Source organism: Thunnus maccoyii, chromosome 18 (assembly GCF_910596095.1).
Source record: "Thunnus maccoyii chromosome 18, fThuMac1.1, whole genome shotgun sequence".
NCBI classification, from domain to species: domain Eukaryota; kingdom Metazoa; phylum Chordata; class Actinopteri; order Scombriformes; family Scombridae; genus Thunnus; species Thunnus maccoyii.
The window spans coordinates 2,995,289-3,013,718 of record NC_056550.1 but is presented as its reverse complement, the minus strand read 5'-3'; the positions used below and the strand labels follow the sequence as shown (position 1 = coordinate 3,013,718).

Below are 18,430 nucleotides of genomic sequence, written 5' to 3'. Positions count from 1 at the left end.
CACTGTGCGCATGCTTTTTACCCAAAAAGAGAAAATGAAGACAACATAAACAAACACCATCGATCAAAAAACGAACTAAAACGAGAAACGACAATTAGAGTGTGTAAAAAAGAGACCCGACCTACTAAAACGGCATAAATAGGCAGTTTCATGTTGTTGGAAATTTCATTAATTGCTACGTCATCATCATCATCATCATCATCATTAATCATTGCCATAACAACAACAACATAGAAGTGAGAAGTACAGTAAAAAGTGCACCATCATCATTTTTAACTTAAAAACTATACAGCTGCCAAAGATAAAATTGTTAATGATAAACTTCTAACAATATAGAAATGTATCCACGATAATTGTTCCACAAAGAAAGGAAGCTATCATTTTTCTTTCTTTTTTTTTTTGTTTTTTTTAAACACTAGAGTAGACTATGTTTGTTTGAGTTGGATGGATCAACCCCCGCCCTCAGTTAAGATGAATTTTATTTTATTTTTTTTTTTAAGTTCATTTTCTTGCTTCATTGCGTCATTTTTTTTTCTTCCCGCGGTGTGCAGACAGAGGCGCGAGGCCTCTCCAGTCCGTCCAGCTCGCCAGTCTCCATTTAAGAGACTCAAGTTCCTTCCCATCGATTGAATCGTGGAGACAGCGGGGCAGTCCAGTGGCCTCAGTTAAGACAAAAAAACAGCCCCCCTCCCACCCTCACCCACCCTCACCCCATCTTGTCCAACATTTACACCCTCCTCGTCCCCCTCTCTCTCTCCTCTCTTCCTCTTTCTCCCCCCTTAATTTTGCCGCTTTCCTCCCTAAATTTGCTTGTGCGTTTTCTCGCAGCAATCCTCGTTCACGGAGGCCTGTGACCCCGCCGTGCCCGCCACCGGCACCGCGCCTCCTCCTCCTCCTCCTCCTCCTCCATCATCACCGTCTCCTCCACTGCCACCTCTTCCTGCCCCGCCGTCCCGCAGCTCCTTCTCCCTCCTCTCCCTCTCCACCGCCTCCTGCTCGCTCTTGCTGCTGGGGAACTTGTCCTTGTTGTTCTCCTTCTTCCACTTCATCCTCCGGTTCTGGAACCAGATCTTCACCTGCCGCTCCGTCAGCGCCAGCGCGTGCGACACCTCTATGCGGCGTTTCCGGGTCAGGTAGGGGTTGAACAGGAACTCCTTCTCCAGCTCCAGAGTCTGGTAGCGGCTGTAGGTCTGCCGGCCCCGCCTCCGGCCCGCAGCTACTGGGGGTGAGGTGGGGGTGGGGGGAGTGGGGGGGTGAGGGAAGGGAAGACACGGGAGAGGAGGCGACATTGTTAGAGGCAAAACTGAATTCTTACAACTTCACGTGGTCATTATCTCTGCCATCGTTTAGCTTGTTGTTAGGCTGTTGTTTAGACATGTATTTCCCACATGCTGCAACAGGTGGGAAAGACATCACGTCAAATCAACAGCGGTGCTTTTTCATCACAACTTTGTATGAAATAGCTTATATTTAGAGCTGAGACTCTCAATTACTTTCACTATCGATTAATCAGTGTATTTTACAATGAAGTGATCAATGGAAAAGCCTAAAAATGGTCAAAAGTAGAGAAGAATGCTTGTGACAAGTTTGGAGTACTCAAGCTGACGTCTTCATCTGCCTTATTTTATGCGACCAACAGTCAAAATCCCCAAAGTCTCATAAAAATGATATAAAACCGACAAAAGCACCAAATCTTCATATTTTAGGAGCTGGGATGAAAGAATGTTTGTCATTTTTTCTTTGATAAATTACTTAAAACAATTTATCAATTATCAAATTAGCTGACAATTAATTTCCTTTCAATTGATTAATCAATTAATCATATTAACACCAGCCCACTTTTTTTTTTTTTCAGGAAAAGTGATGGCACAAATTTTCAAATTCAGGAAATTTGAAGTTTTGAAACGTGTTGGTTGTTAGATTTGGGGGAAGTTGTCGATCTGGATTCAGTCAGTTTGTTTGATGTTAGGAGAGAGTAACAGTAGACAGTGTACATGTGTACATACACACATACATAACATGTCTCAACTCTCTTTGCTTGTGTCCTTAATGTTAGAAAACAACATGTGGAAAAGAAGTCCACACTTTTAAGGCCAACGCATGTGTTGTAAAATCATGTGATCCTCATGTGAATTTAATGTTCAGGGGTCCCATAAAAGGGATGCGCGCGCGCACACACACACAAACACACACGCACACGCACACAAACACACACACACTATTCTTTCTACCACTACTCTTTAAACATGAATCTAAAAGTTCAACCACACAGCACCATCAACTAACTTCACAAAAAAATCTCCTTACATAACGCAGACAAAACTACTGAGCACTTACAGAAACGCACATAAATATTTGATGCTATAAATACATCGTAAACACGTTTAAAAGGGAAAAAGGATCCTGCTCACTAAAGATCAGAACACAGATTAAAGAGCTGCTCCTAATGGCGAACAAAGACTTTTAATCAGAAACGGTGCAAACAATGAAAATGAGGATGATTAGTCTGCATATGATCTCTGAGAGCAGCAGCTAATTATTTATTCTGCTGTTTCTCTCTTCACAGATTTGAAAACAGCGCAGGCAGAGAACATGTTACCGTCAACACAGACGCAATATAGACTTCATAAATACTTAATAAACGTGTAGCAGCTCACATATTGCGTTTTGTGCAGACACACTGGATACGCACGTGAGAAAAAGGCGCATAGTGTTTCATCATCCACTTGCATTTTATGAAACAATAAAGGACAGATGCAAAATACTAAATCATTTCTACACGCGTACTCCACCAAACTGGGTGATACTTTAAATGTGATGTTTTAAAACTGGGCGGCAGAACCTAAAAATATGCACTCATAGAAAATATGATATTAGAAAAAATGCCACACGTGGTTTCCTCATTTGAATCAACACCACTCCTTATCAGAGTTATTTCAGTATAAAGTGGGCGAATAAAAAGCCACACATTTAACAATGGAAGCTTGGCCTCGATGGATTACACATACAGGACATTTGTGCAAGTGATTATATTTCCATAAAACTGTTTGTCCTCCTCTTTGATTAGTATACCATGAAAAAGGAGCGCTGCGCCGCGGACAGAATATGCCAGTGATCATAAAGCCTTGAAGTAAAAACCGTCTGCTGCTGCTTCCGAATCACTGATCTGAATGGAAATTCAGATTCTGCGCGATTGACAAATTGAGCATTAATAAGTGTCCAATATAAAACATACCACACCTTTAAGAGGACTGTCAATATTTCTGATAAAGGGAAATATCAGATGCTATTTATTCCTTCGTGTAATGATAAAGCATCTAATTGCCTGTAGAACAGACTTGGGAGCAATCTAACCTCAGCCACACACACACACACACACCTCTCCCTGGACAATAAAGTTTCTGGATTAAATTACAATGACTTTGATGGAAGCACATTTACCACTCAAATCACACAGAGGGCTTGTATAGTCTGCTGTGATCACATTATAGGATATTCTGAAGCCTGCAGGTAAAGGGTGAAAAATATCTTCAATATCCATCGTATATCTACCACGAGCCAAAGTTCTGCAGGATGGTTTCTACTTTGAGACTCATTAGATTTCCACATAGTCCGACTTTGGGCACAGAGCTTGCTTTTTATGGTCAAACAGCCAGAAGACGAAGAAGACAAGGGACTCTTTATGGAAATGCATGAACTTGTAAGTGATGTAAATGTCTTGTATGTGTTATCTGTCACAGGGCTGGCGCCGTGATTTCGTGCTATAGGGACTAAAGGGAAGTGGGCGCCACATTCACTGCTGTCACCAGCCATGAATTAAGGGAAATGGGAAACACTTTCCTGGATAAAATAACAGCACGGACGCTTTGATCCGAAGGGTTTTTGACGGAGCAACATGCGCGGGGAATTTAACCCCCAACTCTAGCTGCGTCAGTGCAGTGCACAGGAGATACACAGCACCACACTTACCACATACACCTCCACTGTATCTGTGCTTTAGACGGATCCAACGGCTTTTTTTGAGGAATAATTTGAATCCACCGTGTTAAAATCTGTATAATTTATGTGGTATTTTCCTTTTTTTGAAAGCGTTTGAAGGATGACATGTACTTTATGCTCGAGAGAACGTTACAAGCCTTGATTAAACAACATTTTCCAGACCTATTGCCAGTTAGGCCGAGATAAGCCCTGAACAAATGTATGGCAGTTGGCAGTTGACATTTTGGAGGAAGGAGAAACGAGGTTTCTCCTCGACAACAGATACCAATGAGAGCCGAAGCAAAATACACTAATACCATTATATACATTCATTCATCGGCTTAATCGGATCTTTTCTGCCTGTTTTTTTTTTTTTCCTGAAGTCGTGCAGAGAAAATGATTTATCAAGATTTCCAACCACAGCGGTGAAGTCGTAAAATGGGCTTATATTCAGGAGTCTACCTAAAAATATTAAAGCTCCAGCTTTGGGGGGTCAGAACTATTTCAAGACATATTCAGTGAGCTGGGGGTTATATCATAAATGCTGTAGAGGTGTGGAGTGAAGGAGGAGGCGATCTCCCTCTTTATAATACAAATTATGAAATGTACCCGCTCGTTAAAGAGAAACGGGGAAAGATAACTGCCTCCACCTCAGCGCCCCATCAGCCCATTTCACCCACAAAAGAGCGTCCGCCTTTTTCTACTATTATAACTAATAAATCCTCACGCTGAGGAACCATAATATCCCATCAAACCGTGCGCGGGCTACGTGCGTACAAAGCATTCTCGGACCTTAGCGGTGCAGAGCTGCACCGCTTGACACGCCTGGTTTCCTGTTTTGACTCGACTTTTCGGCCCCCGGATCGGAGCTGCACCCGTCCGGCACGCCGTTAATCCCACGTAGCCTATAGTGTTTGAAAAACTATTAATCATCGGACTAATCACTGTCATCGTCGGTAAAGCAGGAGTGAACCCCCTTAAGTAGTCGCTTTCAGCCCGCGCCTGAGTGTGGCCGGTCGTATTTAAAGCTGAGAGTGATTTGAAAAACCGTTATATACACACACAGGAGAGCCAGGAGACAAGTGTTAGGGAAATATAACACAGGCTTTAAAAGATGTAAATTTTGACATTTTACAGGTCGTACAAACAGGAATCTTTCATGGTCCAACACACACACACCGCTGGAAGGTTCAGACCGAGGAAACACTGAGTTCATAGACGTATAAAAACGTGCGTAAATATGAAGAATCTACCGCTATACGATCATCTGTGGCAGGTGAAAACGTGTGTAAAAGGGTGAAGAGGGGGCAGCTCTAGGCGAATACAGACCTGAGCTAGTTTTCTATTTATTTTTTGTTTTGTTTTCTATTTTATGATCATAAGCATGAAGCCACAAAAGTCCTGTACAGGCCACAACCCATCTGCAGTCCCACTTTGAAAAATACAACCGAGAACACACGCAATAAACTCACACATAGACATCACACACACACGCGCGCGCGCACACACACACACACGCAACAGCACAGCACAAGAAATATGGGCTCAAACAAAATAGGCTTCTATACATGTCAATCCATTCACTGCTCTCTCTCTCTCTCTCTCTCTCTCTCTTTGTGTGTGTGTGTGTGTGCGTGCGTGTGTGTGCGTGTGTGTGTGTGTGTGTGTGTGTACGTCTCTGTAACACTCTAACAAAAATGCCTTCTTGCATAATCAGTCTTATCTGGTACTGCTTTACGCCATCAATTATACTTCCCTATAATACAAACAATTTTAAAAAATCACATTTTTTGATTCTTTTATGTGATTTATAATCCGAACCAGCCCATATTCACAGTTTATGTATGCTACAAACACACATGCACACAAAATTCAAAAGCTTACAGCTCAACCATCACTTGTAGGATGACTTTGATATTTCAGTCAGCCGATCAGACAGGCCTGAAATCACACACGCTATGAATATGTTAAATCTGAGTGAAAATATATCTATTTTTCGCCTTTTTCTCTCCGTACACATATGCGCTCCCCTCCTGCTTTAACCCTGTGGGGAACTGCATGGCCACCGTGTAGCCAATAATCCCAGAGACCACAGGCAAGTCGTAAAAGAAAAAAAAAGGGGGAAAAAGGCAGTAAAAGTTTAACCCGGGTCAGACCTGCATGTCTAAAATGAATCTGTGTGGCTGGAAACAACCACCTCCAACAACTCTTTCCCATCTGGTCTAACCGGGGGTTTCTCACTGTTTAGAGGGGGTTTCTCATGAAGAGGTCTCTGAGGTTCAGTTCTCTCTCCTCTGCCCCCACTCTACCATCTCTCGCCTGGTTTTGTCTGCTTTCCCTTCTCCCTCTATATGTATGTGTGTGTGTGTGTGTATGTGCTTCTACCCCGGCACAGCTCGTCCATTCTCTCAGTATATGGCCGGGGCAATTAAACCCTAAAGTCATTCACAAGTTTTGGTGCTGCCAATAAAACCATAAACGTGCTTTTGTCTCCTGCATTGAACACAGGAAGCTCTAATTGCCCTCCTTAAATTGTTGTTTTTTTAAACCACTTTCTCAACTTTCTTCTACTGTTTCCTCCTGCCTGTGTGTCTATATTCTCTGTGCTCCCCTCCTGGAGGAGCAGAGCACCGCTTTGCTCTCAACATGGACACTCACCTTTTAGGAGGAGGATTCGGCACAGAGCGAAGCAAAGATTAAAAAGAAAAGAACTCTCTCAGTTTCCTCACCTTGTGGCCTCATCCAGGGGAACAGCTGCGTCGGTGAGGGGCTCTGCTCGGTTCCCTCCGCGTCCTCGCCGCTGAGTCCAGGCGCACCTCCCAGCTTACAGTCGCTGTACTGGACCAGATCCGCGTCCTGGGCCCCGAAAAGCGTCTGCCGCTGCAGGGCGTCGTATCCGTAGAAGTTGCCCGGCTCGCCGTGGCATGTGACCGCGCAGGGGCTCTGCTGATACGGATTGCTGGGCAGCGTGGAGGCGCTGTGGTGGTAGAAGTCCTGGATCTGCGGAGCGTGCTGGAAGGTGGCGCCGGAGCCCGGGCCGTACACCACGGTGGGCCGGCTACCGGCCAGGTCCTGCGCGAAACCGCACTCGTAGTAGTTCGGACGTAACGAGTCCCCGCTTTTATATTTGGAGAAGAGCGAGTTGACGAAATATGAACTCATCTTTTGTGTTGTTTGTTGTTGTTTCTGTCTGTGTTGGGCTCGGCAGAGTGGGGCTGAAGGAAGCGACCGGCGGCTTTCAATTGTGTTTTCTGTTTTTTTTCTGCTTCTGTCGTGCCGTTTCAGCCAGAGAAACACCGACAGACAGAGAGAGGCGGAGGGGAGGGAGGGAGAGAGTGAGGCAGGTCTGCCGCCGGTGTCGGTGACCGTTGTTGTGGTGTTTCCCCTTTACGGCCACAACAGACGAGCCGGTCGCGGTGTGAATAACGGTAACGGCAGCCAGCCAGAGCAGTAGGCTAACAGCCACAACCACCACCACAACAACAACTATTATCACACAGATTCCATAAAATATCCAGCGAGGAAAAAGAAAAAGAAGAAGAGGAAGGAAAAGAAAAGGGAGAAGTAGAGGAGGAGGAAGGGCTCGTGCGCATTCCGGTGTTAGCGCTGTAAGCGGGAGCCCTGTCGCGCTCTCAAACGGGTTTTCCGTGATTTACTCCTCTGCAAATGAGTTGTTTCATATTTTTTCTCCCTCTCTCTCTCTCTCTCTCTCTCTCTCGCTCTCTCTCCCTCTCTCTCTCTCTCTCTGGCTCTCTCCTGCGCGCGCTCTCTCCCTCTCTCTTTCTCTCTCTCTCCTCCTGGCTACGGTGTATGTGTGTGTGTGTGTGTGTGTGTGTGTGTGTGTATGTGTGTGTGTGTGTGTGTGTGTGTGTGTGTGTGTGTGTGTGTCGGTTTCAGGGATAATTTGCATCTATTATCAGCTCTTCATCCCATTGGCTTCTCCACGCACAGACAAACATGCACTAGCGCGCTCGCGCGCACGTACACACAAACATACACTTTTTTAAGCTTAGATAGTCTCCCGGCGTCGACTCGAGGAGCTCAGCACACCTACGATAATGCAAAGGGAGTGAGAGAATGAAGAAAGAGAGGAGAAGTAGACAAGAAGAACAAGAAGAAGAGGAGGAGGAGGAGGAGAGGAATGAAAGAGAATAGGTGCAGCATCAAGCAGAAAAGGAGGTGGAGGAGTGAGGAGGGGGTTAAGAAGAAATCTCCCGCTTTGCATCTGATCAAATGCACACACACACACACACACACACACACACACACACACACACACACACACACACACACACACACACACACACCAACTACTCTTCTAACCAGCCAACCAAAAGAAGAAGAGATGGATTTTTTCACTTTAAAGCTGAGATTGAGGTTGGGTGGTGGTAGATGGAGGTGGTGGATGGGTGGGTGAGGGGGGTGGGGGGGGGGGGGGGGGGGTGTCTTGCATCGCATCGTTGAGAGCATCTCTCTCATTAATTGCTCTTTCCTGAATTCTTAAAGGGGGAGCCGGCTGCACGGAAGCGAAGTGAATGAGGCCCGAAAATGTCAGTGAGCCTGAGCGAGAGAGGTTACCACAGAGTGAGGGGAGAGAGAGCGGAGGGGCAGTGCTTCCTAATTGGTAGGCTATCGGTTTTAACAAGTACTTGCCTATAAATGTAATTGAGGTTTTAAAACCAGTTGTCGGAGCCTTCCTCGTCTTCCATCCCAGTCTTACTGCTGCTGCTGCTGGTCAGAAAATAAACGAGCTCCAGGCCGTGGACGCATGTTGTCTGATCATCGTATACTTTTATAAATATGATCTCCATAAACATGTAAGGAGGACTCGGGAGGGTAATAGGCTAGGAGAAAGTGGCTGTAAACGCTTTAACAAACTATAAAGCGGAGGGGCAGTGTTTGCTTGTTTACGTCCTTGCAGCAGAGAAACAAAAAGGGGGTTTTTACGACGCGCCCTTTGCTCAACCGGAGGCCGTAAACGCCTCACCCGCGTAGAAATATCACGGTGCTTAATTGTCATTTTCGCCGTGTTTTCCATGCGGATGCGGTCCTTCTTGTCGGAGTGTGAGCTGAGGTAGAAGGAGGCTTTTCTAACGAGGGACAGGTTGAGGAAAGGTTAAACTCGGCCTTGTAGAACAGCCGGAGATCGTAAAATGCAATATGGCCTAAAAGTGCAGCGATTAGCCCAGAAAGACTCAACTGTGGAGCTATTTCTATTTTGACTACATTTCCTAGAGTCTGCGCGTTCCTACAAGGCCTACAAGTTCAATCACAGATGATGAATTGTTGAAGGGACTGCAGGTATTACAGCCTGTGTGGATTCTAAATCATAATTTCATCTTCTGATTCTGATATTATTATTTAGTTTTTTTTTCCTTCTCAATATGGATTGTTTTCGTCTCCATTACGCGCTCATATCAGCCAAATATAAATGCCATTACACGAATTTAATTTATCTAGATTATACAGCGCTGACACAAGAGGCCCAAATGTTGCCAGCAGCCGCCTGAATTACAGACTGTCTTGTGGTAAATCAGCTGATTGTGCGCCGACTTTCCAAGGAGTGATTGCCGCAGTATTTTCCCCAATTTATTACCCAGAATATGATCTTATTGAAACTTCGCCGCGCCGTGTTTTACACTCCCAATAAAGAGATTGCTTATGAGATCTGGTGTCAGGGTGTGACAACAGCACCACATTCACGGGGTGTGAGAAGTCACATTTTGTGACCGGTTTCCAAGCGCTTGAACAAGTGTCCACACATCCCGCTGTCAAACCCAAGACACTAAATTAGAAGACCGTGAAAGGTTGTTATCGGGTAATTCCTGCAGAATACACATAGAATACACACACTTGGACTCAATGAGCGTTAGAGAGCCGTAAACAACTGCGTCCATCCTCACCGCCATGCATTTGAAGCAGGAGGAAACATCAAAAACTGGATTTCACCCCCCCTGCGTCTTAATGCGTTACGTCCTCTGCGTCAAATCTACACTAATTAAAACATCTGAACACTGCGGAGAATGGATTAAGCCGTACCAGCAGTGTGTATAAAGGCCTTTCTGTAATCTGGACCCGCTAGATATTCTACTCATTGTCACCTGAGGAGCAATTTACTCGTACACAAGCACTTATAATATTAAGCCACACACTCCCAGCGCTTATAGATGCCTGAATATTAAGTAGACTGCACCACACGCACAGTAAGGTCAGGTGCGTGCGTCCTTGGTGTGAGTTTTGCACCAGGAAAAAACGAACATTTCCTGGCTGTCTATATCCTGCACGCATATGGGTTATTATTTTTCCAAGGCCTTAACCCTTCCTCTTCATCCTCTGCAAGCTGAGAAAACTAAAACTGCTTCAAATGTTTTCAACCAAAGTCAAAAAGTGGCCGAATCACCAAATTTCTTCTTAACAAATATCCCCCTTTAAAAAGCATTAAGAAGAGGAATATGGCAAGTTTCTCCCCCGTAAACGATCCCCCTGCATGAGTGTGTCTGCCAGTCAAGGAAAAGCCTGAGGCCAGTCCTGTTTTATCCATGGAGCAAGAGCGCCATCAAGTGGTCATTTGTATTAAGGCCACAGGGGGAAGTCGGCCTTTAATGCGGCTTTATGGTTCTATTAAATCCGCACATAAAGCTAAATAAGCTGCTTTAAAATAAAAGTGTGTGTAGTAATTGGAGGCCGGATGTGAGGGTTGATTTGGGATTTGCAGCAGAGAAAAAAAGAGAGTGAAATGAAGACAGGCCTGTCATATGGAAGTGTCTGAGTGGAGAAGAAAAGTCGTGTCTTTCTAATCAATTTAATGAGTTTTAAGATGTAGATAATTAATGGCGACTAGTAGACAGTAAAGTCTGAGCTGTTCTTTGAAGTTTAGTGTAATCACAGCGAGTATTAAAGCTGTAATACACCAGGTGGACAGAGACATGTACCTCCTACACATTTATTTATTCTACTGTGTAAGTAGGAATTACACTAACAGCATAAAGTCATAGTTAAACTAGAATAGCAGCTGTGAAAGGTCAGTGACTGCTTTCATGTGAAATGTCTACATGTTCTGCTGTTTATAGCGGTGTATATAGTGTCTATATAACAATATACTGGAGCTATTACTGTTTAAACAACACTCGCGATATTTGTCCAATGTACGAATGTTCTTTGTATGTGTCTATTATATATCTTTATTTGTTTATTTGTGGAATATTATTATATTTTTTATATATATTTGTTAGTTAGCCAATGGTTATTTTACTGTTTAATACCGTGTTTGTGTTTTTATTACTGGTATATGTATATTGCTATAGGCCTATATAGTCTCATGTGTAAGTATTAGAGTTTACATAACATGGATTTTATTTTTAGTTATTATTATTATTATTATTATTATTATTATTATTATTATTATTATTATTATTGTTATTATAAATCTTAATAAATTATTATTATTTTGTCGTTGTTATTATTATGTTATATATATTATTACTCTTGTTTGCATATAAAAAAAATTAAAACTAATAAAAATGCAACAAAATAATAACACTACAAAAATGATTTTTTTTTTAAATTATTAAATAATATTAAACAATATATATGCCAGTATATGGTCAGACTTTTTGCTTCAATAATAATAATAATAATAATAATAATAATAATAATAATAATAATAATAATATTAATATTTATATTATTATTATATTATTATTATATTTATATTATTATTATAATATATATATTATTATATATATATATAATATAATAATCATATTTATATTATTATTATTATTATTATTATTATTATAAAACGTGCCGCATGCGTCGCTCTTGTTATAAACTGTAAAACAAATTTTAAAAGCACAAAAGGGTGAAAAGTGTAAGTGCGTGTGTCTCTTGTGTGTCAGCGAAGTCCAGCTCAACCCAGACAAACCTCTTTTATTACCGCAGATGATCGTTGCTTTTATGTTTAAGGGACCTGGTGTGTGTGTGTGTGTGTGTGTGTGTGTGTGTGTGTGTGTGTGTGTGTGTGTGTGTGTGTGTGCAGGCTGCTAAATTACAAGCTGTAAACAGACTGTAAAAAGCGGTTGTTACCATTATCTGAAGAGACTGCAGCCTAGATCCTCAGTTTCGCCCATGTGGAAAAATAAATCCCCACCAGGCTGCCAGTGAGAACACAGAACAAGAAAATAGCGCGAGATTCAAAAAAAAAAAAAAAAAAGTAAGAAAATATTGCAATCCCGCCTTAACCCCTGAAGGTCCTCCCGTGTTTCCACAGAAGGTTCAACATCACGTAGAAATTTCTCTGCCCCCACCCCCCCCCCACCCCCCCTCCTGCTGTGAAGCCCCAGCCCGGGCCCCGCCGTGCCCTCTAGGCCGGAAAAGGAGCCTGGGAGCCGGCCACAGCACACCCTGTCTGTCGGGGCTGTTGTCTGGGTGTGCTTTTGGTTGTTTTTTTTCGGGTGGAGTAGGGAGGGGTGGGGGGTGATTATGGCCGGCTGTAAGGATGCATCTGAGTGAGACAAAGGGAGGTCGGACAGGAGACAACACACACACACACACACACACACACACACACACACACACACACACAACCAGGCTGCAAAAATACCCCCACAGAGCCAAACGGCTACAAAACCATAAAACTCCCAAAGCTGAAAAGAAGAGGAGGAGGAGGAGGAGTAGGAGGAGGAGGAGGAGGAGGAGGAAGGAGACTCGTCCATCCTTCAATGCTGCTGCAACACAAGCAGCACAAAACAGAAAGAGAATCACGCTGCTGTCTCCTTTTCTGTCTCTAAATACAAAATCCTGTTCTTTCCTTGTATATTCAGTATATTCAGGCCTCTCCATCACTGCACAGCCTCTCTCCCGTCTAGGAAGTCCAATATCTAGAAGCCTTTACACTAATATTTGCTCTCTCCCGCCCTGTCTCCTGCTCCTATCCATCCCATCATAACCTCCAAATAAATTATCAAGCGGGGGGATTTGAAACTTTTCCTCTAATATTTCCTCTCTCCGCGCGTCTCTCCTCGCTCCCCCTTCTCTTTTCTCTCGGCGTGTTTGCTTTACAGCCGTTTAGTTCTTAACCTTCAGAAATTTATACGCTATAAACTTTTATTGCCGTCATATTCTTTTATTGCGCCGCACCGCATTGAATTCTCTTTCTCTCTCCTCTTCTTTCCGTCTTCCTCTTTGCTGTTTTTACGACAGTCGGCGGCGGCTTCTTCCAATCCGCACGCATCCGCTCCCGCATCCCTCATCACATCCACCCCCCCTCCTCCTTTTTTTATTTTTTTTTTTTAACCCGTGAGCTCGAGACCCCCGGTGCGTGCAGCACATCCTGCTCCTCTCGTGCTGTTTGTTTCCGTGTTTGAAAATAGGAAGTCTGCAAAACAACTGACGTGAGAAAGAAGAAGAGGAGGAGAGAAAGCTGCTGCAGCTTTATTGGTCCAAAGGGAGGAATACTATCAGATTTTTTTCTAAGCAAAATAAAATAAAACAAATGAAACAAACCCTGACGGCTTGTTCTGACCAGGGGAGTCCACTTGTGGTTTTGCAGTTACACAAGAAATAAGTGCAGGAAGTCTCATCCTTCCTGTGAAGCTCCACCGGGCGACTCGCTGCAAGAAATCAAACCTGTCTGAGAAACATAACTACTGTAAATGCATATGGACGTGAATCATTTGGAAGAAACGGAGCGATGTGCTGTGTGTATGTGCTGCTGCCTTAACTGTTGTCAAAGTTATGGGCCAACAGGGGCGAACTCCATGCCAAACAAATAACATGAGACTGTGTGGTGCAAGTTGAAATCTTCATTTCAGACTTTAGTCGGTAACTAATAGTAGTTAGAGGGTACTTGTTGGTTTGTTGTTGGAGTTTATTGCAGTGTCTAAGTAACAGAAATGTATTATTATTATTATTACTATTATTATTATTATTATTATTATTATTGGTTTTCTTCTTCTTCTTTTTCTTCTTCTTCTTCTTCTTCTTCTTCTTCTTCTTCTTATGATTATTATTATTATTATTATTATTATTATTATTATTATTATTATTATTATTATTATTATTATTATTATTATTATTATTATTATATGGTATTTGGGGATTTTTTTTGTATTGTTATTTTTCAGTTAGGGGTTTACCTTTTTATTTTATTCATTCTTATCAAACACGTCCATATTCTTTTAAATGATATATTTATTATACATGATATAATATGATTATTTAATTTATAATTATAAATAATTGTTAAAAATATTTATAAATATTATCTTAATATTACAGTAAGTTTTTCACACTTTTCTAGAGCGTGCATCATTTATTTTATTTTTACTTTAAAACTTTAAAAACTTTTAAAAAATTGAAAAAAAAAACTGAAGTGAGGGTCCACTAACTAACTTTTCTTTGTTTGTTGTGTCTTACAGTCTTCTGAAGAAGACCGTAGAATATGGTTAAAAGTCCCTGAATAAGCAATTAAGTGAACTTTAAGTTAAGAGTTTCTCTAATCATTATTTTTATATTTGTCATGTTTTTCTGGAGCAGATGAGACAGATCTGTGACACGCACCGTTAAATATTTCACGCTATTATTTTGTCTGTTTTTCGTCAGCAAGGCAATTGTGACGTGTTTTCCTTTCTATTGTTGTATTCCTGCACATATTGTTAACAATATTATATCTAAGGTCACTTCTTTCCTGCCCAATCAGAGACAGCTGTAACATGTTACATGGTGCGCATACTGCTATTATTTCTGTATTTGGTGTTATTATCATTATTTTTCTGCCCAGTCGGAGGCAGCTGTAACATGTGCAGAGCAGCCAGCAGCATTTGGCTTGCCTTCTGACTGTTAATGAGTCCAGAATGGCTGATGTGATCTGATCCATACAGCCGTTTGTATCAGCGGGACCATAACTCTCTTTTAGGAAATTTATGAATATGAATGATATTCTCTGCTGCTTGATGAATTATAGACGCTCTGCTGTGTAAAACAGCTCATTCAGTGTGGGGGACAGGGGAGAGCTGCTCTGAGCCTGCTGCGCTCGAACATCCACCCAGCACACCCAGAGTCTGTCAGTGAAGTGGGTTATTATCTGTTTTAATATGAGAGGATAAAGTGAAGACATATTGGATTGGCCATGTTCGCCTGGGTTGAAATATGAATTTTGCAGCAACAGCACGTGGTTTGCAGCCCATTTAGTTTCTGAAAATATCACTGCAATGATAAGGCCTGCACAGCTAAATCACTGCACAATGAGCCAATCTGGATATTTTCCACTACTTCACAGTTGGGATAAGTTACAGAGAAAGGGAGGTGGGGGTGGTGGGTGGGGGGGTTAGGGTGCGTTGGTTCGTGTGTTGGTGTTTGCGTGACAATTTCAGCAACATAACTACCCCCAACAACTGACTCCAGACCAGTGGGCTGCACACTGCAGGAATTTTATTAGAAACAGACTAAATAGAGAAGGAATTCCTCCATATCCAGGTTTGTGTCGGAGCCCAGAACCAGATCATATTACAAAGACAGACAATAATATGAAATTATTTTATAGATAAATTAGCAATAAAAGGAATATCAAAGCAGGGTCTATTTCTTATAAATTTATCTAATCTTCCTGCCTGCACATGAGAGATGGTTGTTCTGGTGTATAAATGTTTTCCTTGGTATTACAGCGATACTTTACTACATGTAGAATCACTGCAAGCTTCAGTCATAATCAGAAGTACTGCTGCTCTGATTCTGACCTGCTTTAGATGTGACCATGATGTCTCTCCGCTGATTCTCTCATTCTGCCTCCATAACCCCAAACTCATCCTTGCATTAACCTGATGTGAATGTGTGTTGTTGTGTGAGGCTGCATTCTCTTAGATTTACTGTGCCATGTGTCACAGAAAAACCCTCCACCGCTCACGCACGCACACACACACACACACACACACACACACACACACACACACACACACACACACACATACACATACACACACACGTTTTTGGGTGAAGCAGCTTGCAGAGCGCAGGGCTTCTGGATTTAATGAAGCTCCGACCCTGCTAGACCTCAGAGAAGTATCACAATCATCCGCCGTCCAGTCCACAGATGGTTTATGGGATGGCTTTGTTGGGGCCGGAGCCTAAATCTGCTCAAATCCTGAGGCCTCATTGGTTGGGTCGAGCAGTGCAGGATTAGTCGGAGAGGCTGTGCTGAGACTTTGTTCACCATCATAGTTGTACTCCTTCTACACCGAGACTGCGTGCTGCTTTCACTGTCAACGCAGTTTGTTTGTTAATCCCGCTACTACTACACATGCAGTCACTGAGACAACAGGAACACTTTATTCAAGCAATCCATTTCAGCATTTATAAGCAATATATAATAAGGCAATATAAGTTGTAAGAGGATAGACGATTTTTTGTGTTTATCAATGTATACTCCTCTTTTATGTTTCTTCAAATAGAGTCATAACTGGTGGTTAATACATGCTTTATAACACACTATAATCTAAGCAGATATAAAGACATTTTACAGTGTTTACTAATGTACATGTGAACAACTGTAACTCCTGCTATTATGCATTCCTAATTATATAAACATTTAATGACTGCACGATAGCATAAAGTAACAACATATTGTAGTCATATATATATTTGTCCTCAAACTTTTAAACATATTTGACTGTGATTGATTTGAACATATGTATAGACAGTTAATAAATGTTCTATAACACGCTGTAAAGCTGCATAGAACACATCATACTCTGTGTTATCAACATGTATTAACTATTTATACACCAGTTATGAATGCTTGGTATTCTGGAGTTATAAATAGTAAACACTTTGCTTTAAACTGCTTATAGTGTGTATATAAATATTTAAAATGTTACCAAGACTGCTGTTAGGGCCACTGTTACCACTATATTACTACTCTTGCTACTGGTATTTCTTGCTTTGTTTTAGCATAATAGAAGCGGTGCTGCATTCATATCGCAACACTGAGATTGCTGGCCTCCTACATGGAAGCCAAACAGCCACTGCTGTCACCTTTCCTGCAGCCAGGGCTGGATCTGGAACTGAGGTCATGTCCTCAGGAAGGTTTAGGGGGGATTTTATTACATTCTACAATTACAACCAAAATAACCCATGGATCATTCCCTTAGCTGATTGCAGTGATACTGATATCTCTAAATATTTAGAGGGAAAAAAAACTAAAATAAAAGAAGATATAATACTCTGATAAAAATGTTTTTGCAACATTGAAAAAATAACATAATTATCAAAGAAAAAACAAACGTTGCAGACTTTTTTGATAACTAACAAAACATGTCTTAGGGTTAGAGTTGCGCTGGGGGAATTTGGACTCATGACCTCAGTATTTCTGGCTACGGCCCTGCCTCCAACCACAACTATAGCTGATGTTGATCATCAAATCATTTGACTCTACATACAGTATTTGCGAATGATGCTAACTAAATACTATAATTACTAGAATAACTAATGTCACAAGCATTACTTTGGTACAATTGATTTACTAACAGTGAGACGCAACTTCTGCGTCTTTTGCATGAACAGCAACAAAAAAGGTAACGTTTACTACTTGTACTTCTACAACTCCAAGCACTGTTATAAGTGAGGAAATAGAGACCCTGCAGCCCTCATCAGACTCTGCGTCTATCAGTCATTTGGTGCAGAGACAAACGCAGGAACCGCAGCGGCCTTCACAAGCTCTTAATGGACGGATGACGACGCTTCTAATGAATGCAATCATCATCTGTGCGTGTGTGTGTGTGTTTGTGTGGCGGTTGTGGTGGTGGGAGGATGGGGGGGGGGTATATGGGTTTATGACAGTCTTTTGGTGTTGCAGCCAAACAGACGCCCCTCTCCTTTAAGCTTCAGTGTGCAACTGAAGAGACACATATTTTAAACACATGCTGGCTCATCCGCTCCCCCCACCCCCCACCCCCACCCCAACCCCCCCTCCTCTCTGTCTCTTTCTTTCTCTCTTCCCACAGACACCAAATTAAATCTGGAGAAGTATGAAAAGAAGAAACCGAAAGGAAGGCTGCTCGTCTTTCCTATCGCATTTACAACAGAGCGCAGCGACATCACCACCATTTCTCCCAGATAAGCTTGCATTCAATTCAAAGTGTGCAATGCAATCAAACGAAGCATGGTTGTAATGTAAAGTCTCTTCTTTAATAGGAATTCAGCATCAGCAGTGCCGTCGCACAGAGAAACAAGAGACAACACAGAAGAAAGAAGAGAGTAAAACATACAAGAAGGGACTGGAACACTTCACATGAAGGAGGGGAACAGAGTGACTGGAGTTTGGCTGCTCGTTCATAAAGCCTTTACTGTGGTCACATGGCTTAAATTTGTCTCGTTAAAGAGCGGAGGGAAAATTAAAAAAAGGAAATAAAACAAATATTTGTGGGACCCCGTTCATATCTATCAGCAGCAAAATACT

The 18,430-nt window shown here is 42.2% G+C and overlaps 1 protein-coding gene across 2 annotated transcripts; it reads right to left on the bottom strand.

The window, feature by feature from the left end:
* Positions 1-757: 757 nt before the first annotated feature.
* hoxb8a (homeobox B8a) lies at positions 758-7,628 on the bottom strand. Of its 2 annotated transcripts, none has more exons than XM_042391641.1 (2): positions 6,708-7,628; positions 758-1,219 (listed from the first exon to the last, which is right to left on the bottom strand). In XM_042391641.1, the coding sequence occupies exons 1-2, from the start codon at positions 7,138-7,140 to the stop codon at positions 801-803; spliced, it is 852 nt and encodes a 283-aa protein (XP_042247575.1). In that variant the 5' UTR covers positions 7,141-7,628; the 3' UTR covers positions 758-800. The 2 variants fall into 2 exon arrangements, with proteins under 2 accessions (XP_042247575.1, XP_042247576.1); XM_042391642.1 differs by having other exon boundaries at positions 758-1,216.
* Positions 7,629-18,430: the final 10,802 nt, after the last annotated feature.

Excerpts from the sequence above, each read along its gene's own strand:
- hoxb8a (XM_042391641.1), bottom strand. The coding sequence starts at position 7,140 with ATGAGTTCATATTTCGTCAACTCGCTCTTCTCCAAATATAAAAGCGGG. Across the intron at positions 1,220-6,707 it reads CCCCTGGATGAGGCCACAAG|TAGCTGCGGGCCGGAGGCGG; the intron begins GTGAGGAAACTG and ends CCTCACCCCCAG.